The 26,019-nt window shown below is 57.9% G+C and overlaps 2 protein-coding genes across 3 annotated transcripts in view; both read right to left on the reverse strand.

Moving 5' to 3' along the window:
- Positions 1 to 1,206: 1,206 nt before the first annotated feature.
- MDFI (MyoD family inhibitor) lies at positions 1,207 to 16,391 on the reverse strand. The gene is made up of 4 exons (XM_071578564.1): positions 15,665 to 16,391; positions 6,569 to 6,751; positions 2,791 to 3,048; positions 1,207 to 2,399 (listed from the first exon to the last, which is right to left on the reverse strand). Exons 1-4 carry the CDS (start codon positions 15,732 to 15,734, stop codon positions 2,143 to 2,145), a joined length of 768 nt encoding a protein of 255 aa, XP_071434665.1. The 5' UTR covers positions 15,735 to 16,391; the 3' UTR covers positions 1,207 to 2,142.
- A 7,587-nt stretch (positions 16,392 to 23,978) lies between these two features.
- FOXP4 (forkhead box P4) overlaps positions 23,979 to 26,019 on the reverse strand; it is a 55,697-nt gene continuing 53,656 nt past the window's right edge. For both annotated transcript variants that reach the window (XM_071578508.1, XM_071578507.1), the window contains exon 17: positions 23,979 to 25,894. In XM_071578508.1, coding sequence (XP_071434609.1) covers positions 25,750 to 25,894 — 145 coding nt within the window. In that variant the 3' untranslated portion in view covers positions 23,979 to 25,749. The remainder of the gene's footprint in view (positions 25,895 to 26,019) is intronic.

Here is a 26,019-nt window from a genome sequence, read left to right on the forward strand (position 1 = left end):
AGGGGGGGAGCAGGCGGGGGGCAGCTGAGCCCTTGGAGTACCTGGGGGGTGTGAGACCCCCACCCCATGCTGGACACAGGCACGCAGGGCACGGCCAATCCACAGGGCCCTCCTGCAAAGGGGAATCTGTTCCCCATTAGGAGGCTCCGGCAGTGCCATGCCTGGTGAGAGCAGCCCTGCCAGCTCCAACCTCCCTAATTACCAGCACAAGTGAGGCCAGGCTGGGGAGGGCCAGTGCCTCGTCCCTCCTTGCCAAGGATGCAAACAGTTTGGAGCAGAGCCTGTGGAAAAGCTCCCACCGACCCTGCGGAGTGCTGGATGGGGCCCCCATCCTGCCCAACCCGGGGTGGGCATCCCACACCCCAGGCCCCCACTCCTTTAGCGAGGGGTAAAGCCCCAATTCACCACCCCAAGCCCTCCCTGGAATGTGTGGGGTGGAGGAAGGCTGCCTTCACCATCCTCTTCCCCTCTGCACTTGTACCATGCCGGCTCTGACCGCCTTTGGCTCACCACTAAAAATAGGCTTCCCGGCTGAGCAGCAGCTCTGGAGGGCAGGAAGCCCAGATCCCAAACCAGCCCATGTCACCATGACCAACTGACCCATTTGGCCCCGCCTTTTAAGTAATTTTCCCTCCTCATTCAACTTCAGCCCAGGCAGCAGCTGGGCTGGGATGGCTGAGCCCCCTGAGGGGCAGTGAGACCCCAGTGTGGGGCTGTGGTCCCTGACCCACGTGGCCTGGCATGCCCTGGCATGGCATGGCATGGCATGGTTGGTGATCCCACACCGGGCTGGGAGGCAGTAGGTGGCAGCAGAAGTGGCCAACGCCTCCCAAATTCCAAAGGTTGCCATCTCCCACAGCCTCATGCCAACCCTGGGCAGCCTCAGTCCTTCCATCAGGAATTCACATTATTTATTTTCTCCTGTAGGGAATTTGTGCCCTGGGTCTGGAGAAGCAGCTCAGGAGCCTGAGAGGAGCAGGGAAGGAGCAGGAAACAGTGGGGCAACAGGGCCAGGGTTTGTCCCAGGGGAGCTGGGGCACTGCAGGACCTCAACCTGTTCCCTGGAGTCAATGAGGGAGAGTCCTCTCACATTTTCCCTCCAGGCACAAGAATCAAAGCAGGAACACGCCGGGGCTGTCACTGACCTGTCCCAAGTCCCCAAGGCCAAAGGTTTCCCTGCAGAGCACGAGGTGGGACAACAGTCGGTCAGAAATGAAGAAAGACCTTTATTTACAGTAACAAATGAAAAGGACAAAAATATAAAATACTGTGACAGTTCCTCCCTGTCTCCCCAGCCTTTCAGTGGGGTGTCTGCACCCCCACCCAGCCAAGATTCCCATCCCTGGGATGGTGGGATGGGGCCAACAACTGCTGGGGGTCATTGGACACCAACCAAGCCACCACCCCACATGGGAGTCAGGAACAGCCTGGCACAGCTCTGGGTCCCCCCAGCCCTGGCTCCTCTACCCCTGCAGGGACTGGTGAAGGAAAAGCTTCTTCCCAGGCAGGGGACAGGCTGTGTATTGCACTTGGCTGTGGTCTCAGCACTGAGGAGGGGGGACTGGCAGGATGTGTCCCCCAGCACGGGACTCCACAGCCTGGCTGGAGGCTCCAGCATCTCCCAGTGCCTGGGGGTGTGGGTGGGGAGCAGGGCTCTGTGCAGCACCCAGCCTTGCAGGTGTCCTGGGGGATGCCTGTGCCACCCCCATGTCAGCACCCCCTGCACTCAGAGCACTGTCCTGGGGCAGCCCTGGGTGGTGGCAGCAGGACAGGCTGTCCCCAGCTCCAGGCCCTGGGGTGGCACCTGCAGGCTCTGCAGGATGGGCACTCCTGCTCTCGGCTCAGGTGGCAGGAGGATCCCTCGATCCTCGGCAAACCAGCCCGGGGTGGGGGAGAGGTAGAGCGTGGCAGGATGTCACCACCCCTGGAGTCCCTGTGTCCCCACAGCTTCCCCCTTCCCCAGGCAGGGTGCAGGTCCAGCTCACCAGCTCCAGGGATGAGGTTTGCAAGGGGGAATGTGCTCTCCTCCTTCACCAGGCTCTGCCTCTCAGCATCCCCAGCAGCTCAGGGACCCGCTGGACCTTCGCCCGCTGCGGCACAGCCTGGGGGGCCCCACTGCAGGTGCCCCTGCTGAGCTGGCCCTCAGGAGGAGAAGCAGAGCCCGCAGCACTCCATGCAGATCTCCAGGCAGTCGGCAGACTCACAGCAGGCGTCGATGATGCCGCAGTCCATGTCGCAGGGCAGGTCGCAGTCTGCGCACTCGCCCGAGTTGCAGCAGCAGCAGCAGATGCAGGAATCCTCAGAGGTGCAGGAGCCGCAGGTGGCACAGTCCAGAACGATGTTGCAGAGGGTCAAGAACTCGCAGAAGAGGCAGGAGAGGATGCAGTGGACACAGCAATCTGGGGAGGAACAGCCCAGAGAGAGGATGAGGGGATGGGCATGGCTGGGAGAGACTGCACCTGGCATGGATGGATGCTTGGGGAGTACCATGAGGGTGGAAAACCTCCCTCAGGAATTAATGGAAGGGATGGGAAGTGGGTGTGGGGGCCAGACACTGCCCCAGGGTCCTCCCTCAACACCCAGGGATGTGACCAGAGACACCAATTTTGAAGGGCAGGAGATGGCCCTGCTCAGCACGCACCCTAGAGAGGCTGCCAGAAGGGGAGCTTGGCTGGTTGTCAACTTCAGGGGTCCCAGTGGGCTGGGAGAATGCTACATGAGAGACCCCAATGCATGTGGGGCTGGAAAACAGCTGGAAAGGGACCCCCACCCTCCCAGGAGAGCTGGTACCTTCTTGTGCCTCAATAGGGATGTGGGAAGAGGCCGACTTGGAGCTGCCCTTGCTCTTCTTGCTGCTCTGGCTGTTGATGGAGTGGTGGGGCTGCAGCTTTCGGTGAGGTTTCTGTGTGCTGGGCAGGGGCCGGAACACCCCATTGGCTGCAGCGTCCCCGTTGGCACCGCCCGGGTCCGGCCCCCGCCCGGCGCCGTTGGGCAGCAGGTGGGTGCAGGGCCCGGGGGGCTGCAGGGCTGGGCACACCTGGGGCTGGCCTGGAGGGGAGAGCAGCACGTTACCCACCCTGAGCTCTCCTGCAGTGCTCCAGGAAGGAGAAACACGTGCCTGGTCCCCCATCACTGCACAGGAATCTGGTCCCCGCTGGACACAGGGGGGCTGGGAAGTGATGCCAACAGGTGGATGGTCCAAGAGAATGGAGTTGGAAAAGGAGATGGAGAAGAAGAGATGGCTGGAGTGAAGGAGGCAAAGGCTCCAGAGAGAGGAAGGGATGAAAAAAGAGCAAGAAATAGAGGGTTTTTTTTGTGAAGGACATGCTGCAACTGCTGAAATTCAGCAGAGAACCCGGAGGAGGAGGAGAAGGTCCCCTGGGATCCCAGCACTGCCAGCACTGACAGGAGGGATGAAGCCACCGAGGCTGCCAGATGGAGCTCCTGGCTGTCCCCATCACCCTCTGCAAAGCCAGAGCAGATGAAGCACCACTGGAGAGACAGAGTGCTCATCTCTCTGGGGCTGCAGGACTGGCCACTTCATTAAAGGTCTCCCCAACCTCTGGCTGAACTTCTCAGCAGGAGGAGAAAAATAACTCCCTGCTCTGTCTGTGCCTCCCTCCAGTCTCACACGTGCAGCCCTGAGCAGCCAGCAGCCCTTTGCTCCTGTCCAGTGCCATGTCCTGTCCCCACAGGTCTGTGGGAGAGGACTGGGAACCAGCACAAGGGAGAGGGTTCCAGCATCCATCATCCCCCACAGCAATGCCAATGGAAGCCACAAATAAAGTTCTGTCTGATGCTACTTTGTCCAAACTTTGCTTTTCCTCTCCCGTGGCAGTAAACAAGGGATGATTCAGGCGAGAGGCTCGAGGGCAAAGGCACCTCTGGCACTGGGGAACAGGAGCTGCTTTCTGTGCAGGGCACAGGGGGATGCAGGGGTGGAGTGGGCACAGACGGTCCCTGTCCTGCACCCACAGAAATAAAACAGATGGAGGCAAAAAATACAAGGGGATGGTGCTGGTGCCTGGCTCTGGGAGGCTGAGCTGGACTTGGGCAGCAGAGAGAGGTTTAACCGGGGGCTTGGTCTTTGTCACACACTGGGAAAGGAACTTAAAATAACCAGGGCTGAGCGGGAAGAGTGGGCTGGAAGCAGGAGAGATGGAGAAGGGCAGACTGGGGAAATGGAAAACAGGACTTGGACAAAATGAGAATTGTGTCCTCTCCCTAAAAACCCTCAAGGAGTGTTGACTTCTCACACACCCTTCTCCAGTGCCCTCACCTGCCTGTGCCCTGGTGCATGCACTGAACTGGCACCAAGTGGCACCAAGGATGCCCACAGTGCCTGGGGCTGCCCAGAGCTGTGACAGGCAGGGTTCGAGCCAGCAGGGACCCAACAGCAGCAGCAGCAGCAGCCCAGCAGTGTCCCACAGCAGCTGAATTCCCTGGAATTGCAGCAGGATGCAGCGTGCCTGCCTTGGAGCTCCCCATTTCACTGCATTCCTCAGATTAAACTGTTTGTAAATGAAAATCACGCTCTGGCTCCGGAGAGTGGCAGCCAAAAGCAGCCAGGAATCCCCTCCTCTAAGTTAGGCAAAATAGCTTCCATTTCTTAGGAGAGCCTTCAACTCACAGGAGCCCAAAGCTCTTCTAAAAGAGGCCCTTTCAACCCCAGCTCAGCAGTGCAATGTTCCACAGTAACACGGGTGCCAGGGCAGGGGCTGGGGGGACCAGCCCACCTGGCAGTCCCCACTGCATCCACCCACCAGCACCAGGGTGGGAAACCAGGATTTGGAGGGAAAGAGCCTGCCTGCAGATCTTCAGTGACCAAACCCCTCCTGGATGCTCCTGGCTCAGCTCAGGCTCCCCCAGGGCAGCATCACGGGAGGGATGCCCAGCCCACAGTGGGTCATCCTGCTGGGACCCTCCCCAAGGCACTAACAGGGCTCAGACAAACTCAGAGTTGTGGCCACCTGGGTTTGCTGCTCCCACCTGAAACTCCAACACCCAGAGCTCCAAACCCACAATCCCACCATTCCCAACTGCCACAACAGGGGTGGATACAAGCACCAGTGCTGAGCCTTGGGGGGTCCAATCCTGGCACTGCTGGACAAGGACATGACCCCACTCCTGACAGCCCCTTCTGCCTTATCTCTCCTCACTGGCACAGAAATGCCACCATCACCTCCTTCACCTTCCCACGGAGGGGCCTGACTGTGCTCCTCAGGTACTGCCAGAGGGGGAATTGCCCACCCCCAGGTGAAGGTGCCCCATCCCCAGCAGCAGCACTGTGAGGAGTGGGCTGCAAAGTGAGGGATACCAGAGGGAATGCTCTGCAGGGAGCTGCACCTCATTTCCCAGGGAGGAGAGGGCAAGGAGGGGGGTCCCTGCTCCCAGCACCCAGGGTGAGTGTGGCCATGTCCCTCCCAGCCCATGGGGGTGTCGGGGGAGTGGGCTGGGGAGGGGGCTGTGTGGGCCTGCAGGGTGCAGTGGCTGTGGTGTGACTCAGACGTGCAGAATGTCTGTGGGCAGCCAGCCCAGCTCCCAGATGCTTCTCAAGGGCTCAAACTCTGCTGGAGAAAACGTGCGCTCTCCTCGCTCCACGTCGGGAGCGTCCAGATTCTGCTTCTGTCTGCCCTTCCCACCCCTCCTGCCCACCCTTTGGAGTGTGCAACCTCATTCCCAGCTTCCCTCATCCTGCTGGGAAGCATCCATCCACTTTACACACCTTGGAAGGGAAACCTTCACTCTTGCATCCAACAGAAGGGGGCTGGCTGTGTCCCCGGGGCACCCTGGCAGTGAAACCCTGGGATCCAGGCTGGGGGCCAGGGCAAGGATGGACAGTGGGACTCCAGAAGAGCCTGGCCCCCAGGCCCCCACTTCTGCCAGCTCTGCCCTCCCATTCCTGCAATGGGAAATGGCTCAAGGGCACGTCAGTGCCCACCTCTGGGTGGTGTTTCTCATGGCAGGGCTGTGGCAGCAGAGCTGGGGAGGTGCTTCACCAGCACCTCCAGCAAAACCAGCTCCTCTGCAGACAGCCCGGCTCAGCTGGGCCTTGCACCAGCCTCACCCTTGCCCTGGACTCGCCAAGGCAAGAGCCATCCCAGGGGAGGCATCTCCCTTTGCTCCAGCAAACGGCTGTGCCCTTGGAGCCGCTCTGTCCTGGGTCTGCTCCCTCCCTCTGTGGCTTTGGGGTATGGTGCATAGAGCAGTCAGCTCCTTCCTCTGGGCACTGATCTCTTTTCCCACCATCCAAAGGACCCTGAAATCACCGAGAGCTTCTCCAGCTGCCCACCCTCCTCCCCCTCTGCCTCCAGCTGGGCCCAAAGATGAGGAGATGCCAACGAGAGCCATCCTGGATGCCGCCCTTCACTTTCCCCACTCCAGGTGACTCAGGCTCAGTTTAAGCCTTTTGCTTTGATGTGGGGAAGAACAAAGTGAGGAGGAGACAGGTTCCCACCTCTGCCCTCGTTTTTAACGAGCCCTGCTCCTGATCAGGTGGCAGCAGCCCAAGGCTCGGGCACCCGGAGGTGGCCGGAGCTGCACGTGGAGCCACGGAGGGAACACTCACATGTCACAGCTTTGGGAGCACCTGTGGGCTTGGCCTGGGGGCCTTTTGTCAGGACTTTTGGGGACTCCTCAACTTGCAGGGGTTTCTCCTTCTTCGGCCCCACGGGGCGGGCGGGCGGACGGGGCTCTGCCGATGGAGTCGATGGAACCTGCCCCAGGGAGGGGCGTGGGGGCTCACCAGGCTCTGCAAGAGAAACAGGATGGAGCTGAGCCCCCCAGGCCACCCAAACCACAGTGACCCACAGCACGGCCCCACACACTGCAGGCAGCGCCACTCAGGGTGTTTGGGCTCTGATTCCCAAGCCAAATCCAACTGCCCCCATTGTACAGAGTGTGGGGGAAGAGCTGCAGAACCACAAGGGCAGCTCGGGATGGGCATCAGGGCTGCAGCACTGCACAGCTGCTCACCCCACTGCAGCGCCAGCAACTCGGCAGCACCGTCCCAAAAACCCTCCTGAGGTCCCACATTCCTTCTCCAAAAAGCCAAGGGATCTGGTTACACTCAGCGGTTCAAGCTGGATTTTTCATCCCCCTTCCCATGAAAGAGCCACTGTCTGCCCTGTGGGAGCCAGTTACCACCTCCCCTCACCCTCCTGCACTCTGGGACCGGAGCAGCCACCACAGGACGCCTCGATGGGGCGAGTGAAACACGAAAGGGGATGAGTTGTTCCCCATGGGATAAATTCTGATGCCACACACACCCTTGCAGAAACCCAGAAAGCACAACCACCCTCAGCTCCGCAGGCTGGGAGCTCAATGCACCCCCAGGGTGGGTTTCCATGGGGAATGTGGGGTGTCCACAGGGGCTCAGAGCAATCTTACACTCCCCCACCCAGCACTGCCCCAATCCCTGTCCCCATCCCCCAGAATAGCAACCACTTGCACAACAGGGGCTGGACCGCACTTTATATAAAACTAAATTATAGCCTGGGCAAAGGGAGGGAGAGAAGAGAGCCATAATTTCCCCGGCTATAACAAGAGGTCCCACACAGGCAGGCAAGGGCGGGGGGCAGGGGGAGAGAGATCTGGGACACTTCATTATCCTTGATATAACGAGGGTCCTGTGTGGGGAGGAAGGTGGGCAGAGCTCGCACGGGTAATGAGGAGTATAACAATGAAGGGGGGGCTTCCTCTGCACCCCGAGGTCAGCAGGACCCTGGACATGCTGCAGAGGGGCTGCAGCCGGTCTGGAGTGATGCTCCACAACACCCCACACACTCATCCAACTGCCTCAGTTTCCCCTGCTCACAGCTCTCATGGGTGAGGCAATTTTGGGGCTCAGTGAGGGAAATCCAGCAGCTCCAGCTGAATTTTGCACGGCACATGAATCCCAGACAGGAGGAAAAGTCATTCCCATGCCTCTGGAAAGCCCAGGGCAAAACAGAGAGCTGAAGAGGGAGCAGGCTCTCATCTACCCACAAGTGTATAGCACTGGCTCCTTCCTTCCCCTGCTGCCACCAGGAAAAAACCAGGTGTGATCTAAATCCATCAGGTTTAAAACCAACCCCAAGCCTGGGCACAGCCCTAAGGAGAGATGGCCCTTGGGATGGAACATCCATCCCTTTCCTCATCTGCACCCCCAAAGCAGCTGCACCCCCAGAACCTTCCTGGGTGTGGTAAATGCTCATCACAGCCCAGGATGAGAGTCTGGGCCTCCACTCCCCCATTCTGCACCACCTTTAGTACAAAACAAAGAGAGATGTGAAGGTTTCTTGTTCATGGGAACAGACGTAATAAAGCATTTAAAAATAATAAGCCCAGCTTCAATAAATCACAGCCCTGCCCTAAGGTGCAAAAGATTGGGAAAGTGATAGACATGGAACTGCTTTCTTTACCTCCTGGTTGCCAAGCCCAGGACACACACATGGATCTGGTTTTCTGAATATTCTCCCCATTTCCAAAGTCCAAATCCACCCACTGTGAAAGCCCCGAGACATCAGTGAGCTTCAAAGTCCATCAAGAGAGTGAGAAAAGAGGAGGGAGGAGAGGAAAGATGTAAAGGAAGATTTCATTGCTGTAACCCAGTGCCTTGGACCATTCCCGCAAAGTCCAAAGGACAAACCTCCCTCTGGGGGCCATGGCTGCAGGGGGGACCTGCTCCACATGACCACTGTTTGCAGGAGCTTCTGGGGCCACTCCTGTGGTTCTGAACAGGGGGAAAAGTGCTTTGTGCTTTGAGCAGGAAGCACACGGAATTCCTGATGAGCTTGCAGGACTGAGGTGACCATTCCCAAAGAGCTGGACAAACAAAAGACAAGAGCATTGTGTCAGCAGCTGGTGGGAGCCAGGATGGGGCAGAGCAAACAGGAGCCACACCACAGGCAGCACTGCCACAGCATCCTGCAGCTCCCAGAGACCTGTGGAGTCTGTGGATTCCCTTCTCCCAGCTGGTTGTGGGGCCCAGACCCCCAGCTGAGAAGGCTCAGAGGATGTGGGAAGACGCAAAGCCGGAGCTGCGGATTTGGGTCAAACCCACCCAGGTTGTCCCATGGCTCCTGACTGTGTTCCTGAGCTGTAGCTGATGGTTTTCCCACCTCCTCCAGTCTCATTTATCTGTCCCTCTTCCTCCCAAGTGCCTTTGGCTCCAAGGGAAGAAGTCTGGTGGCAGGAGATGGATGGGCACATCCCCAGGGTGGCACTTTCCCCATCCCCACTGGCCAGTGCCAGAGACACAGCACGGGAAGGAAAATGCCTCCAAAACACGGAGCTAAAAACAGGCTGGGGATCATGGATGCAAATCCCACCTCTTTGGCAAGGCAGATGTTTGTCTGGGGTGGTGTCAACCCAAAGGGAGGGAGAAGAGTCTCAGCACATCTGGATCCAGTGCCGTGGGATTCAACTCCTGCCAGCAGGAGATGCTCCGGAGAGCCTCCTGTCCCCCCTCTGTCCCCCTGTAATCCCTTGGGAATGGCTGGACAGGGACCAGGCAATGTTGGGCAGAGACACAGAGATGGTCTAGTGAGGCATTTGCCATGAACAACATGCAGCAGTATTTGGTTTGGGAGCTTTCTAATCTCTTTTATGCAGATAAAATGAGCGTGTAATCTCTCTTGGTTTTCCGGAGGCGCTGCCTGGCCCAATCAGGTGCCTGTCTGACCTATCCCAGGGATATTTTAGAGCCTGATTAAGTGGTTTCAAGTGCAGAAGAGACAGCACTGAAGCAAATCCTTCCAATCCCACGAGCCAGGCTGGAGGAGAGGAAAGCAAAATTCTGGTTTGAAAGTTTGCTCTGCTGGGAAAAATCCAAATGGCTTATTTACATTCAGTCTGAAATTAATGCACTGAAGCCTTCTCAGGTTCTGTGATATTCAGGGAAAGGAAAAGGAGGGTGGGAGGGGAAGGACAGAGATGCCCAGAGCCCTGGAGCACAGCCAGGGCAGACCCAGCACACCTTTGCTTCCTTCCCAGAAAGCCTTTGCCCCAGTGGTTCTCTGCTCACCTGGGCAATGCTGTGGATAAACAGTTCAGTTCTGGGACAATGAGGAATTTGGTCCAAAAAAAAAGTGGTTTCTATGAGAAGTTACTTCCTAAATGCAAAAAAGCAAAACAAAGCAGAAGAACCCACAAAACCCCAAATAGCTCAGCAGCCTGGCTGTTGTTGTTATTTGTTATTTATAGCCTTTGGGTGGGTAGGAAGGGAGGAATTTTGGGCCAGACAGGCCAAGACCAGTGTCCATCCAGTCCATCCATGCTCAGAGTTTGACCTCGGTGACAAAACCAAGTTTGGACCCAGACCCTGTGCCAAGATATCTCTACAAATTCCATCACCCAAAGGTCCTCATTGATCCAACCAGCTCCTGCCAATTAGGCTAAAACCAAATTCATGGAAGAATTGCTCCTACTCAAGAACTGGGTGGTGGGGATGACCCTCAAGAAGGGAATTCAGGGAAGATAAAAAGTAAAATCACAGCAAGGAGCACCTTTGTCACTGCAGGGATGGGGAGGAATATTCCTTATGCAGCAAGAATAGATTTAACATATATATTTTCTATCTATTAAGGCAGCATTTGGGACTGGAGCTGCAAGGGAAGAAGGAATCCCTGAGCCTGAACTGCAGAGCAGGGACAGCACAACTTCCCTGGACACAAACCAGACCAACAGGACCAGGTTTCTTTTTCCTTTTCCTCTCCCAGAATCAGGCCTGGGCTCTGCCTCATCCAAAGAGCAACACAAAACATCCCAAATTCACTGTGGGGTGAAGGAGTGATGGAAAATGATGGCAAAACAACTCCAACAGCCTGGGGCAGAGTCAACTTGTACTGAGTCTGAGGAGCTCTGTGCTGGCTCAGGGCTCCCTGGGGCAAGAGAACCCCTCAAAGGACGGGTACCCCCCATGCCATGGGAGCCTGGCATGGAGGAGGCAATCCTGCAAATTCCTGGGTGTCCTTAAGGAAAACCAATTATCCCTGAAGCCTGGAAAGCAGCTAAGGCAATGCCTGTCACATTCAAGGAGATTCTGGGAATTACAGAGCGAGGGAAAATTATGGAGAGAGTAATTAAGGACCAAGCCAGTCCAGTAATTGCATAACCTTACGGGGTTAAACCAGCTCAGGTCCTGCCAGGGAAAATTTGTGTCTTTCCAACCTGTTAAGGGTCCTTTAAAAAAGTTAATTGAGAAGCAGATCAATGGGAGCTGGTGGACATCATTATTAACAAGGATAATAATCTACATTTATGCAGCCCCTTTCATCCCTGGCTTTAATCCAGGACCCATCACACGTTACCTGAGCTCCAGGTATTTTCCAGGGGTGCAGCTGCAGCTGAGTGGCTGGGAAACAACCTTGGCACTGCCCAGCCTGGCAGGGAAACTGAGGCACATAAATGGGATTTGCCCAAAGAAGCATCCCATGGAGATGGAGCCCAAAACTTAACAGTCCTGGTGCTCAACTTCCCTCAGGTGTTCATTCTCCCTGTGCTGGGATTTCTCCAAGGCACAGACCCCAAAGCAGCTTCCAAAGATCAGGGTGAGGGGGAAACAAGCCCTTCTGCCAAGGTCAGGGCACAGTTTGGGGACAGCAGCAGCCCCGAGGATGGAGCCATCCGGGTGCAATTCCCCCTGGAATCCAACCAAGCAGCCAAAGGTGGCTGAAGATCAGAGGTGGGTGAAGGGGCACCTGCAGTGGGTTAAGCCTGAAGTCTGGGATTTTGGGGGAAAATCTCCCAACTACCCCATTGCTGCTGCGATGGAAGAGCTCATTGCCACTGGTACAATCCAGCACCCTGGACTTGAGAAGGGGCTGCCGGAGCCGGAGGGACGGGGGTGGCTCAGCCCAGGGCGCTGCTGGTGCCCATCCCACAGGAGGCTGTGCCGGGCACGGCCGGGCAAGGCCGAGTTCTGGGAAACATCCCCCGAACTCCAACAAACGCCCAGAGGAGAGTTTGGGTTTCTGCAACTCCTCGGCTTGAGCCGGCGCTTTCCAAGGAAATTCAATAAGGAGCTGGAGCAGGAGCAGGACACTGGGGCGGCACAGCCCGAGGCCCGGCTTTGTTTTGCTCCAACCCAGAAACACTGAAAAAAGCCAGGAATGTGCCTTTTTTGTTTGGTGTTTGGGGGTTTTGTTTGGTTGTATTTTGGGGTTTTTTTGCGGAGTTTCGCTGTTGTTGAATTAAAAACACAAACAAAACATTTCCATAAACTGACAAGAAACTTTGAAAGAAAAACAGAAACTGATCTTTGGGTGCAAAAGATCTGGGGTAAAAAAAAACCCACCAAAACCAAAACAATTTTGTTTGGGGGGGTTCTTTGCACCTTGAAGGTGTCTGTGCAACTCTGCAATCCTGCATTTAAATCAGTGCTAAGACAAGAAAAGATCCCTTTATTCCGATCTTGGAAGGGGTTCCCCTTACTCCTACCCCAGTCCCAGTGCAGGACAGTCCCAGTAACGGGCACCGGAGTGCTGGTGGCACCAGCTCCCACCCAGCACCCCCTGCTCGGGGCACCCGTGGGTGCTCAGCCCCCCGAGGCTGACACAGACCCTGTGCAGGCACCACACCCCGGTATTTTGGGTCTGAATGCAGCATTATTAGGGCTGAGCACTGAGCACGCAACAGCTTTCAGCCTCCTGTTACACCTCGGGGCAAAATCCTTGGGAACAGGCAGAAAGAATTAAAGGGAAAAAAGTGCGTGCGAGTGTCTCGTCCCTGCCTGGCTCTGAGCAAAGGCACAGAGAGCTGCCAACAGCCAAGCTGGGACACAGGCACGGACAGGGGACATGAAGGGGGGACATGGAGCGGGCAGGGGGTGGTCCCACACAGCAGATGTCCTGTTGGGAAGGGAAGGAAGGGAAGTGGGAATGGGCAGAGTCAAATCTATGGCACAGGTTTTGCTTCTGGAGATGAATTTGTCTTGACCATCTTTATATGGGTTTGCTCCCTATGAGAAAAGACCCTCTCCTGCTGTTCCTGCACTCCCTCCTCTTCCTCCTCATGAAGGAAGGATAAAGATGATCTCATAAGCCAAAAATCTTTCTGTTTTTCTCCTGTTTTCTGCTAATTCCTCTGAAAAATAGTTACCCTGCATCCCCTCCAGGCAGACAGTCGCCTCTTCTCTCACGGCTCCTCTGCAAACTACCTGTGGCTATTTTGAGGCTTTGGTTTGCCATGTCCCCATCCCTCCTGGGTGGGAGGAGGCTGGGATGGCACCCTGCCCATCTCCAGAGATGCCAAGGAACAAACTTCGGGAAATAAGTTTCTTCTCAGGCTGGGAAAGAGCACCAAGCCCAGCAAAACCAACCCGACCTGCCCATCAGGCACTAACCTGGGCCAAACTGCTCCAGGCACCTCAGGTTCCCTGTTTGCTCCAGAGCCCTGAGGTTGGGCTGGTCCAGTTTGCAAAGCTTCAGAAAACGAATGGAGAGAAAATTCCCAGGCCTGGTGGTGCATGACAGAGTTTCTGGCCACTGCCCAAGGGATCAGGGCTCTGCACCCAAATGTCACAGGGCTGAACAGCACAGGCAGCAAAAGTTGAGTGTCACGGGGCCACTCACCCTCCCAAAACAGAGAGAGAAAGAAAGGAGTGGCGTGAACAAGGATTCAGGATGTGCAACCACAGAGCTGCTCTCTGAGGCAGGACAGGGATGTTTTCTTGGGATGAAATTTAGCCCTTGGAGCCTGGGCAGATGGAAATCAAGGGCATCCTGGAGACCCCCTTTCCCTCCCCACTCTGCAAAAGCAGGATCTAAAAGAGGCAAAGTTGGTCCAACTCTGCTCAAGTTCACACACCATGTTCACACTCCCCTCCACAGGAGCTGAGGAAGAGGAGGGGAGGTTAAGGGCTGGCCTGGGATGAAGATGACATCCCTCCAACATGGGCACACCAAATCAGGCACTCAAGGATGCCCCAGGCACCTGATCTGGATTCCACTGCTCCTGCTCAGGACACCAATACACCTGGGAGCTGAACCACACTCTCCCTACACACACTCCTTGGCAGCCACAGGGAATGCAGAAAAGCTCCAAAGCCATTTTTCCAATACATTAAACAGATTCTTAAACCACTTTTTAAAATACCCCCAAGTTGATGGTATAGGAGGTGTGCACAGCACTCCTCCCTACCCAGGCTGAAGGCAAGTTCCCGTGCAAAGCCTTAACAGTTCACCATTTCCCACCTGGAAAGGAAAGTCAGTGAAAGGAAATCCAGGGAAATCAGTCCCACAGAGCCCCTGCAGCTGCCGGGGCCCGGGAGCTGCAGCTCAGAGCAGCAAAGAGCTCAGCCGGGAACGGAGCCTGCGGCATCCAGCTGGAAGAGCAGAGGGGAAGAGAACAAGAGGATGTATTCTCCAAAACTTGGGCCCAGCCACGCTCCGGGCCAAAGCCAACACGGGACCGATCCAGCTGTGCTGGATCCTGTGCATTGCCGTGGCCGGTGCTCCCTCGGCCCCGCTCAGCCCCGCAGCCGCAGCCGGAGCGCGACGGAGGCGCTCCCGGGACGGATTGGGCCCCTTTTGTGTCTGGCCGGACAGACACACCGCGGTGTGTCCCACCATCACCACCAGACTCCTGCTTTGGAGTTTTTCTGTCTCTCACTGGGACTTTTAATGCCGTTTCTGCACGTGAACCTTGGCAGGGACTGAGCAACGCTGGGCACTGACCCGGGCAGAGCCACCGCACCGCCCGGAGGGGCTCCGGGGCTCAGCTTTGCCCCATGGAAAAAGCGAGGAGGCTCCAAAATTTTCCATCCACTTCTCCACGGCCTGATCCTGCCTCCTGCATCCCACCGTGCAGAGCGGCCCCCGGCCCCTCCACCCATCCCTCGGGGGGGGTCTGACTCGCTCCGTGCGCTTGGCCCCGTTGCAGGAACTGCTGGAGAGTTTGCGCTGCGGTCCCCGCGGGGTCCCGGCAGCTGCTGCGCTCGCACAGACTCCACACGAGCGCATTGTGGGGGCACCAGCACAGGCTCAGCTGTGCACAGCCGTGCACACTCACACACACCCCCGACCATACCTTGTCCCGCCAGCAAACGCCCTTACACGCCCCCTCCCAGGCACGCACACACCCCCTCCCCTCTTCCATGCACACACCATCTCCAGCAATGCACCCACACCCCCAAACCTTGCACACCCCCATAAAGTCGCACACCTCCCCATACACCCAGCCCCACACCCCTGGTGCTGTGCAGACCCACCCCCAGCCCTGTACACAACACACACACAGACACACACGTATATATTTATACACTCCCCAGTCGTGCACCCTCGGAGCCCTGCACACCCCCACCCGCGCACACACCTCCACTCCGCGTGAACTCACCCCCCGCACTCGTGCACAATCACACACACACCCCGCGAACTCACACCCGCACTCGTGCACAATCACACACACACACTCCGCGTGAACTCACCCCCCGCACTCGTGCACAATCACACACACACCCCGTGAACTCACCCCCCGCACTCGTGCACAATCACACACACACCCCGTGAACTCACACCCGCACTCGTGCACAATCACACACACACACAGAGCCACTCTCCAGCCGCGCCCCCCACTTCCCCACCCGTGCCCCTCACGCCCCTCCCGTGTCCCCCCACGCGTGTCCCCCCAGCCCCGCATCCCCTCTCCCCGCTCCGTCCCTTCCCCCGGGCAGGACCGCCCGTACCTGGCTGCAGGAGCGGCTCGGCGCGGGGCGGCTCCGGGAGGCTCGGCCGGGGACTGCCGGGCCGGGACATCGGGGCGGGCGGCGCGGGCTCAGTTCGGGCTTGGTGTGGCCTCAGTTCGGGCTCGGTGCGGGCTCAGCACGGGGCTCGGAGCCGGCTCGGAGCGGGGCGGCCCCGCGCCCGTCCCGCCGCGCTCACCTGGGGCCCCGCGGGGCGCCGCGCCCGCCCCCGCCCCCGCCCCGCATCCCCCGGCCCCGGCGATGGGCTGGCCGGGGCGCGGGGCTGCCTCTGGGCTGGGCTTCTGCTCTTTTTTTCTTTCCCAATTCCTTAAAAAAATAAAATTAAACAAAAAAAGGAAAAATTATAAAGCTGGGAGCGCAAACACGCGGCCGCCCGCGCCCGCAGCGCTCCCGGGGCTTCTGCAGGAGGCTGGAGCGGAGCCGGGAGGGGAGAGGCGCGGGGCTGGCAGAGGTGGTGGCTCCCTGGGCCAGCCTTGGATTTGGGATTTCACAGCTGTGCTGCGTTCTCGGCTCGGGGCTGGCTCCCCCAAAGAAACTGCGGGGGCAGTAGTGGGGCTTAGCTGTGCTTGGGGCCCTCGGGTGGGTGCTCAGGTCTCTTGGATGTGCTCCAGCTCCTCCACTTTCCCCCAGACAGGGAAGCAAAGGGGGAGCTTTTGTCCCTGAGTCCACGTCGTGTCCAGGGAACGCCTCTGCCTCCCCCACCCCTCCCTGCCTCAGTTTCCCCAACTGGAAAATGAGGTTCAGCCCCTCGGGGCAATGCCTGGAGCTGCTGGGATTGGGGGTGACGGCATCGCTGCCCTGAGACTGGCGTGACACCCCGGTTCAAGCGGCAGCAGCACATCCCAGGAGGGCCAGCCCAGAGTTCACTGTTTGCTCCAGCACCGTGTCCCTGCAGGGCCCCACGAGGATTCGTCCCCGTGCTGAGCGTCATGTAGGACCCGGCGGGACGTTTGCAAAGTTGTTTTTTTATCCCACTGCTGTGTTTTCCTGTGTTTAACAGCCCAGCGTTACAAAGCACAACAGAGAGAGGCTGGATGGCCGCGGGTTGGGCTGGAGCCTGGAGCCTGGAGCGTGAGGGCTGGACCAGCCCACAGCACGGGGCGCTGCCCCCCTGCCCTCCCTGCAGGGGTCACTGCCAGCCCGGACACTCTGGAGTCTGGGCAGTAACTGGGTTTTGCAATGCAGAGCTTCGGCGCCGGTTCCCAGAGCAGGGCTGAACCCAGGGGACAGCCCTGGTGACATCCCTGTTCCCTCCTGCCCGGTGGTGCCACAACGCTGCTGCCATCGGAGCTGTCACCAGCGCTCTGGTGCAACATTTAGTGGGGTGAGGGACAAGGGGAAGGCGCTGAGACGTCACCGCTGCGGCCACAGGGAAAGGAAATGGGTCGGGAAGTGGGAATGAGGCAGCCTGGGGCACAAAGCAGGACTGCAGGGGATCCGACTCTCAGGACCTTTCCAAAAGTTCCATCCTGAAAGCAGAGAGCCTTCTCTGTGTGTTGTTGTCACTGAGGGTGAAGCATCCAGTGACACTGTGACTCCCCAGCCCTGGGAAAAACACCCCAGCACGGGCCATCCCACCGGAGCGGGAGCTGGGTCACTGCCCTCACCTGACACGGCTTTGCAGCAGGACCCTGCCAGCTTTCACAGCGTTCCTCAGAGCTGGGCATGCTGCGGGCGGGCAGGGCCCTGGGGTGTGCCCGCATCAGTGGCTGAGTCACGCCAGGCTCACACCGGCACCACACCAGCCCCACGCGCTGCCGCCGCACATTCCTCTCTGTTTACCTGCCCAGACACCCCGGGCCTGCCGGGCACACACGCCCTCGCTCCCCTGGGCAGCCCCGGGGGGCGCGGCCCCGCCGGACAAAGGAGTTCGGTGTGAGAAGGGCCCGGGGGCACTGGGGCTGCCGGAGCTTGGCGGGAGGTGGAGGATCCAGCCTGGGCAGGGGATGCTCTGCCTGGGGAAGGGTGGTGCTGGAAATGCAGCTGCCACGTGCTCAGCTCAGGCCGTGAGGCTGCACGGCTGGGTGGGAATTAGCATCCCTCTTCCTCTACGCTGACGGCTCGGCCTCATAACCCAGGAAAAAATCAGAGTAATTGGGAAACTGAGTCACAACTTTGGTGGTCCAGGAGCTCCCCCCTGTGCAGTGGGAGCTGTGCCATGCAGGAAAGTTATTTGTAGGGGTTTGGGGGGCAGAGAGCTGCAGGACTTTCCCCACAGCAACACAGGGGCCACGGTGCTGTGCTCCCCTTGGCCCTGCTGGTGCAGCACGACTTCCCCTCCCAGTGACAGGGATCACAGCGAAGCCAAGGGCAGGACCCAACCTTGCAAAACGAGTCTGCACCCTCCTTTCACTCACCACCCATCTGGCACAGCGTGATGGTGCCAGCAGCTTTCTGCTGCCATAACCCTGACGAGCATTTTCCTCAAAACCAAAAGTTTTTTGCCCCAAAGTATCACCCCCTGTAAAGACAATTCCCCTCGAGCAGCTTGAGCAGGGGGCTGGGATGGGTGGGAGAGGGGCTGGGGGCACCCTGTGGTGTCCACCTTAACCCCACAGTGATTACACCCAGACTGATCCTGTGCTGCACCCGGGCCGGCTGCGCTCTCAGGAACGCTGTGGGAGCTGGCTGGGTTTTGGAAAACAAGGCGATTTCTGTAGGTGTGTGACTGCACTGACCCACATTCACAAACTCTGGCGTCCAACTCCGCTCCCGGCGCTGCCGCTGCCAAAGTAAATCCACCCGAGCCCTCCCAGCTCTCGGCTGTGACTCGAGGTGGTGGTGGTGGGGGGGGGGGGGTAGAGACAGCACCCCATGGCCCCAGGTCTGCACCCATCACCCCCAGGTCTGCACCCATCACCCCCAGCTCTGCACCCCATGGCCCCAGCTCTGCACCCATCACCCCCAGCTCTGCACCCCATGGCCCCAGCTCTGCACCCCATGGCCCCTGGCTCCTCAGCACCCATCACCCCCAGGTTTGTGCCCCATCACCCCCAGGTTTGTGCCCCATCGCCCCCAGGTCTGTGCCCCATCGCCCCGGGCCTGAGGGTCCCCAGCACTCTGTACCTCCCCATCCCCCAGACTGGAGGGTGGTGGAGATTTGAACCTCTTTGACCTTCCCGTCTCCGGCGAGGATTTAGCACTAAAGCCTCGTAGTTCCAGTTCAAAGAGGGTTTTGCAACATTCCCGGCATCTATCCCTCGGCGAACCTTTGAAAATAAAATAAATAAATAAGAGAAAACGCGTGTGATGCGAACACAAGGAATGCAGCACCCCCGGAGCCGCAGCGAGCGCTGAACGCGCCGCGGCCGGGGCTGGTCCCGGCTCAGGGCTGGGCTGTGCAGCCCGGCCGTGTTTGCTCGGGGTCTGAGCCATCCCCCCGGTCTGTGCAGCAGAATTACCGTCCCTGTGCACACACAGAGTCTCTAAACAAAATAAGCTCCTCAAACCCTCGGGTGGGGGAGGAGGCTCTGCCTGCCTCGCTGGGTTCGCAGTGAATGACCCCACTGTTTTACAGTTACTGCTGAAAGATTTTGATGAGTCACGAGCTATTTCTGTAAATAATAAAAAAAGAAAAAAGAAAAAGAAGGAAATGGACATTTAATAAAAAAAAAGAGGGGCCCCATGAACATTCAGCTTTGGAAGATGGAAAAATTAAAGACTTCCTCCACTCCCTCTGTGCCACACTCTGTCCTAGGGGGCCGTGGGCAGGTGCTGGGACTGGGGGCAGAGGCACAGGGTGGATGATGTGCACTCTGGGGCAGCCCCTCACTGCCACTCACCCTGGGGACCACTGGGGACCACAGCTTGGGGTCTCAGTGTCCCAGGAGGTGTGGGGTGACAGGGCCACATCCCAGCCACGGACTGAGCATCGCTGTGGCCCTTTGCAGGGAAGGGGCTGAGGAGGGAAGAAGCGCCTTGAGGAGGGTTTGGTACAGCCAGGGATGGGGAGGTGCCCCTCAGGTGCCTGGGGACTCATGCTGAGTGTTCCTGGGCAGGGCCAGCAAAGCTCCCCTGGCTGGAGCTGCTCTGGGGCCCCCAACACCCCCAAGCACCGCAGGCTGCTGGATCTGCCTGTGGGCAGGACATGGTTCTCTCACACCCACTTCCCTCCTGTCCCCAATATTCGAATTACTTAATGCTCATTTAAAAACAAAATACCAGCAACCTGAAGCTCTCCCTCCTTTTTAATTTTTGGCTCTTTTGAGCTATTTGGAAGCTGTGATGGCTGTGTGAATTCAAGGCAGAGACTCCCTCCCAGTTGTGCTTCAGGGATGTGTGAAAATCCCATGGATTTGGAGCAAAGCATTGAGCTGGCTGGAGAGAAGGGTGGTATCCACGTGGATGCAGCTCTGGAGCACCAGGAGGGAAGAGGAGAAGGGTGGGTGCCTCCTGCCAGCATTTTCTGGGTGCAAGGAGTTACTCTGCACCAGGAGCTGAGGGGAGGGGTTGACTGGTCCCAGTTTCTCCCCCCCATCCACACACTGGTTTAGCAATCAAACCAGCAAAACTTTCACGTCAGGAAAAAAAAGGGAAAAAGTTTCTAGTTTAAAAGTTAAAAGCTCCAAGTGTTAAATCGATCAGAGCCAGATGCTCCCCCCAGAGATGCTCCCGTGCCCTCCCCAGGGAACTGCAGAGCTGGTGGGGACAAGGACCCTGTGGGGGGATAGGGACACCAGCCCCCTAATGCTGGGGCACCCATGGGCACTGGCACAGCCCCCCAGGTGGGTGGTGGGGCGCTGCAGAGGCATGTTCAGCACACCCCAGGAAGCCACCAGTGAGTTGGACCCAGCTCAGAGCCCTGGAAAAGGGCCACTGGAAAAAAGATTAAGTGAGTTTGGCGGGGAGGGAGCGGCGGAGGGAAAGGGGATGTAACAGTCTGTTAATATTGGCAGGGGCTGCACACAGATGGGAGCAGCCATTTCGGGGGGCTCTGAGCAGGCTGCAATCTGGAACCTCATTCCCATCCCCTCTTTGCTGCTGCAGCTCTGGCTGGGACTCAGACTGAGGGAAAAAATAAGGCAATGACCCGAAGTTCCTGATGGTGAAGCCTTGATGTCCTGGGAAGCTGATTCCCCAAGGGAAGTGCCAAAATGTCACTTTTTTTTGTTTGTTTTTAAGGGGCAGATATTGAGGCTGCAAACCTGGCCCTGCCTTTGGAGCCCCAACAAACACTGAGATTTCAAACGAACCTATCCCATCCCAACTGGGGGAGCCTGTCAGAGAAACGGGATTTCCACCAGTTCCCCCAGTTCATGTGGTGGTGCTCAAAGGAGCAAGTTGGGAGAGAGAGTTTAGGGATCCAAATACCCAGGGCTGTTGTAGCCACACGTTATCCAAGCACTGACAGAACAGAAGAGGTGACTTCTCTCCCCTCTGCCTCCCAGGCCATCACTCCCTCACTGCTGAAGAGCCTTCAGGGATTTGCAGGGAGAATTTCTACAGGCATTGGAAGGGGCTGGGCAGGAAGGTGGTGAAGTCACAATCCCTAGAGGTGTTAAGGGAATGACTGGACATGGCACCCAGTGCTCTGGTGATTGGTCACAGGTTGGACTCAATGATTTTGGGGGTCTTTTCCAACCTCAATGATCCTGTAAAAATGCCCATTTTTTAAACCAATAACCCCAAGAAAGCAGCCAGCACAGCAGCACGATAGGTAATTTATTTTATTGCATTTTATAATGCCATTGTCCATACAGATTACATGCAGCTAGACCTACTGTACAAGGGTTTACCGTCTGCCAACGCAGACACACCGAGCTCAGAGTACAAATACACAGCGAGGCGATTTCCTTTATACAGCGCGAGGAGGGAGGGAGGCAGCGAAGGGTCGCTTTGTACACACCCGCCCCCCGCCCACCCTCCGGCCCCTCGGACCTCGGCCCACCTCCCCAGCATCACCTTCCCACCCGGCGCCAGAGAGGATGGGAAAAATGGGGAAAAACAGGAAAAGGCTGTGGCAGGGCTGGCGCTTCCCGGAGCAGCCGGGGGTGGGATGTCCCCAAGCCACGCACTCCCCCGGGGCCACCACGGGCATTGCGAGGGGTGGAGGGTCCCCCAGCCCCTGGCTCTGGCCTGTCTCGACCTTCCCCAACACTTCCAGGACAAAAACCTAGACCCAGGGAGAGCCTCTGGGGCGTGAGGCTGGCCAGGGCTGTAAACAAAGCAAAGAAACCCTTTGGTTCAACGCAGGTTCAGCTGCTGCTCTCCCTCCGCCTCCACCAGCCTCCCCAGCAGCCCCCAGTGCCACCAGCACCCCCCCACTTTGAGCACTGGTTTCTGACCCCCTCCCCTGGGTACCTATTCGAGCTATTTGGGGAAGAAGTCATTGAAAAAAAAAAACACATGGAAAAATAAGTAATTCCTTCAGTGGGAGATACCAGAAAAATGCCTTTACATACAGAGAGGTGCCCACAGCCTCCCCTCATTGATGTGCCCTGGGCCGGGCAAAAACAGGAAATAAAACACAAAAATACAGAAAAATCCCAAAAGAGCCATTTCTGTTGGTAGGTTTAAACCCAGAATATATATATCTCAATATATACAGACATACAATTCTGCCACACGTTGTGTTTGGTCCTTGATCCTCCCTCCGGTTTGTGTTTGAGGTAAGACACACAGAAATCAGTAAAATTCAAACCAGCAAAAAATCAACCAGAGGGGTGAGAGGGGTGGGGGCAGCGAGGTGGGGGGGCACAGTACCTGGTTCAGGTGGGACCCTGCAGAGGAGGCCAGGCTGGGTGGGGGGTAAGAGGATGAATTAAATCTACCCCTGAGTATCAAACCGGGCACATCTCCCCTGAAATCACCCACCAGGATTCCCAGGAAAGAGGCATCAGCTGGAGCCACAGGACTGTCCAAATCTGTGCATGTGTTTAAAGAAAAAAACTCCTTTATATTTATATATTTATTTATATATATATAATATATAGAGGGAGTGCTCTTGGGAGCTGGGATGGCAGCTGAAAACCTCTGGGAATACTCAGCACAGAGGGGAAGGTGCCAGGTTTTCCTCACTGGGCCCGGGGGTGATGATGGCACACAGGGATTTTGGCTGAATCTGTGGGGATCTGGAGGCTCTGGGAGGCATCTCAGGGGTGTCTGTACCTCTGGAAAAGCTTAAAAAAATCCTCACGCTCCCAGGAAGCAGCCCAGGAGGGCTCAGCGATACCAGAGTGCCAGGGCCACCTTGGATTGATGCAGAATCCAGGGTGCAAAGCTGCCAAAAAACTAAAAAGCAGGAGGAAGGTGAGGGAAAAGGACCAGGAAGGGCAAAGAGGAGGATCAGCTCCTGCAACCTCCTTCAAACAGTGAGGGGGGGTCTGAACACTGAGTGCTGGCACAAGAACACCCACCAGGGAGATGCCAACCCCACATCCCCAACTCCTGGATGGAGGCAGGTCATTCCCTGCAGAGGGTGACCCTTGGCTGGGCAGCAGGGAGGGGGTCACTGCACCCCAATGTCCAGCCTGTCCATCCCTCCCGCTCCTTCGTACGACTAAAGCAGCAATGGGTGATGCCACCCCCAAAAACAACCCCCTGCCAGCTGTAAACTTGTTACTACAATAACTTAAAAGATATGGGGGGGGGGGAAAGGAAAAAATGGGGGGAAAAAATGGAGAGTCAAAAGAGGAAAAAGGAAAAAAGAGAAAAAATGGGGGAATAAAGAAAAAGGAAGGAAAAAATATAAAGGGGGAAGAAAAAAGAAAACAGGAAAAAAGAAAAACGAAAAGAAGGAGAAAAAAGGGGGAAAGAGGAAAAAAGGGAGTAAGAAAATAGAGGATGAAATAAAGTAGGTGGGGAGAATCCACGGTGCCTCCAGCCTCGCAGCTCCTTCGGCAGGAGGGGGGGCCAGGGCTCCGCACAGCAAGAGGGGGGGCGGGTGGTTCCCCCCGGCCCGGGCAGGGTCTTTGGTGTCCGGCGGAGCCCGGGGGGTGCCGGGGCCGGGAAGGGGCAGGGCAGGGAAGGGAAGCGACGGGGCCGTCCCGGCGCGGCCGCCGCGGAGCGGGAGAAGCAGCGCGGGTGACACCTACAGGGGTGTTGGGGACCCGCGGGACGAGAAGGGAAAACCCGGGATTTGGGAATGGGAAAGGGCCCCTCTGCACAGCCTCAGCCGGGGGGATTCGGTGACCACCATTAACAGCCCCACCGGGCTCTGTCACCTCCCCAGTGGCCGCTGCTCCCCGAGGGTGCCGGGGTGGCACAGGGGGTGGCACAGGGGGTGGCACAGGGATCCTCCTCTCTGCAGCCACCTGGGTACTGAGGATGTCACAGGCAGCAAAAAGGGTGAGTCGAGTATGGGCTCACCCTGGGGACATCCCACAGCACCAGGAGCCTCTCAGGGAGGTCACAGAGGTGACACGTGGGGACAGACACAGCTGTGTGTTGCATTTTCCACGCTGCTCCCAGGGTGCCAGCCCCATGTCCTGGTGCCACAGCCCCCCAGGAATGTCTCATCCCGGCATACCAAGGTCTAGGAGGGATGGAGCATCCCTTGGGATCACTTTGGGAGAGCCTGAAGCTGAGTTCAAACACGAAAGCAGCTTCACGACCATCACAGCAAGTCCCTCAAGATCCCACTGTGTGCCAGGACAGGCAGTGCCAGCCCGGCTGTGCCAGGGAAAGTGCTGCTCCCAAGGAAGGTGATGCTCCCCAAGGAAGGTGCTGCTCCTCAGGAGGGTGATGCTCCCTGAAGCCAGCACAGGGCACTGGGGATGCCACCCTGCCCGCCAGGAGGAGCCTGGCACTGGGTACCCCCATCACCACCCCAGAAAGAAAGAGCAGGGAAAAGAGGGGTGTTTGGTTGTGTTGTTCTCATTAATTTTTTTTTTTTGGCATTCATACCATCTGTTCACCTGAACTATGGACCTTCTGTCTCTAGAAATCTTTTGGTATCTTCCCATCTGGACACACACAAAAGGATAAGGAAAAGAAAAGAAAGCAGGAGCCTCCCTGCAACAGGCTCGGCTTGGGGGCCATGGCCAGGTGTGGCCACCACAGGGATCCACCAGGGGTGGCTTTGCTCCCAGCAGGATGCTGTGACCTCGGCTCCTCTGCAGGTGCCCCCAGGAGAAGGTGGCTCTCCTGCTCCACCGAGGCCCTGCTCCAGCTCTGGAGGTGGAATGGGGTGTGCAGGGGGCCGGGAGCCATTCTCTGAAGTCCAAGTCGGGCCACTGGCCATGCCGGTGTGGGCTGGGAGGTGTCACCGCTGCGGCTGATGCTGAGCAGGAAGGGGCGAGCCGTGTCCTCGCTGCTGGCGCTGGCAGTCGGCTGGGGATGGGCAGCACTGCTGGGGGCCAGGAGCCCCCCACCAGCCTGTGGGGCTGGGGGAGGGCAGGAACCTGGGGAGGCCGCTCTGCCAGCCAGGCAGTTTGGTAACTGGCCAGAGGTGACAAGGCAAAGGGAACACCGCCCCACCAATGGCTGATCCTTGTCCTTCCCCAGCTTCAAGACAACGGTGCAAGCCTGACATCCAGAGCACAGGCAGAGGACTCAGCCCTGTTTCTTCCCCCAAAGCTGGGTGGAGGCAGCACGTGGGCAGGGTCCACGGTCCCTCCTAGTGCAAAACCCACCGGGGGACGGAGAGACGACAGTGGGCTCCTGCCATCGACAGTGGGCTCCTGCCATTGCTCCCCCGGGGGCTCGAGCCTCGCCAGGCGGCCGAGCACCGCAGGGAAGAGGGGACGGAGGTGCCTTCCCTGTGCCCACCACTCGGGGAGGGAAGGAGGGACCATTTCGGACAGAAACAACCTACCATCCTCGTTCACCAGTCACTAACCAAGGGAGGAGGGGGGAAAAGTCCAGCTCTTGGGTTTCTGCTTCTCGTGCCGCGGGACATCCCTGCGGCGGGGTCGGTCAGTCACCGGCTGCAGCGCGGGCAGTGGGAGCGTGAGGGACACGCTGGCAGCAACAGGTTGGTGCCCCAAGAAAACCCTTTTGCTTTACGGAAGTGCCTTTAAAGAACAGGTTAACGCCGAAGGTCACCTTGGGGAGGTGGGAGCGTCGCTTGGTCTCCGGCCGGGAGGGTGGGAAGGGTTTGCCCCTCAGTGGGGAGGAGGAAGGAGTCCTTAGGACAAGTCTTCCACTGGCAGCTCCTCCTCCAGGTCCCTGTCATCGGGAATCGTCACATTCTGGTTGGTGGTGGCCATCAGCGACACAGGTCTGCTGTCATCCTCTGCCTCGGCTGGTTCCTCCTTCACGTGCACGGGGTGGCTGTGGGGGGGAAGCCTTCAGTCCCACCAGCCACAACCCTACAAAGATCTCAGTCCAAAACCCTCACCCAGGGCACAGGAGCCATGGGAGGCAATGAGCAACTAACTCCCAGTGCCCAAAATGTC

This window comes from Pithys albifrons, chromosome 28, assembly GCF_047495875.1.
Source record: "Pithys albifrons albifrons isolate INPA30051 chromosome 28, PitAlb_v1, whole genome shotgun sequence".
NCBI classification, from domain to species: Eukaryota; Metazoa; Chordata; class Aves; order Passeriformes; family Thamnophilidae; genus Pithys; species Pithys albifrons.

Excerpts from the sequence above, each read along its gene's own strand:
- MDFI (XM_071578564.1), bottom strand. The coding sequence starts at position 15,734 with ATGTCCCGGCCCGGCAGTCCCCGGCCGAGCCTCCCGGAGCCGCCCCGC. Across the intron at positions 6,752-15,664 it reads CGAGCCGCTCCTGCAGCCAG|AGCCTGGTGAGCCCCCACGC; the intron begins GTACGGGCGGTC and ends TTTCTCTTGCAG. Across the intron at positions 2,400-2,790 it reads CCCTATTGAGGCACAAGAAG|ATTGCTGTGTCCACTGCATC; the intron begins GTACCAGCTCTC and ends GTTCCTCCCCAG.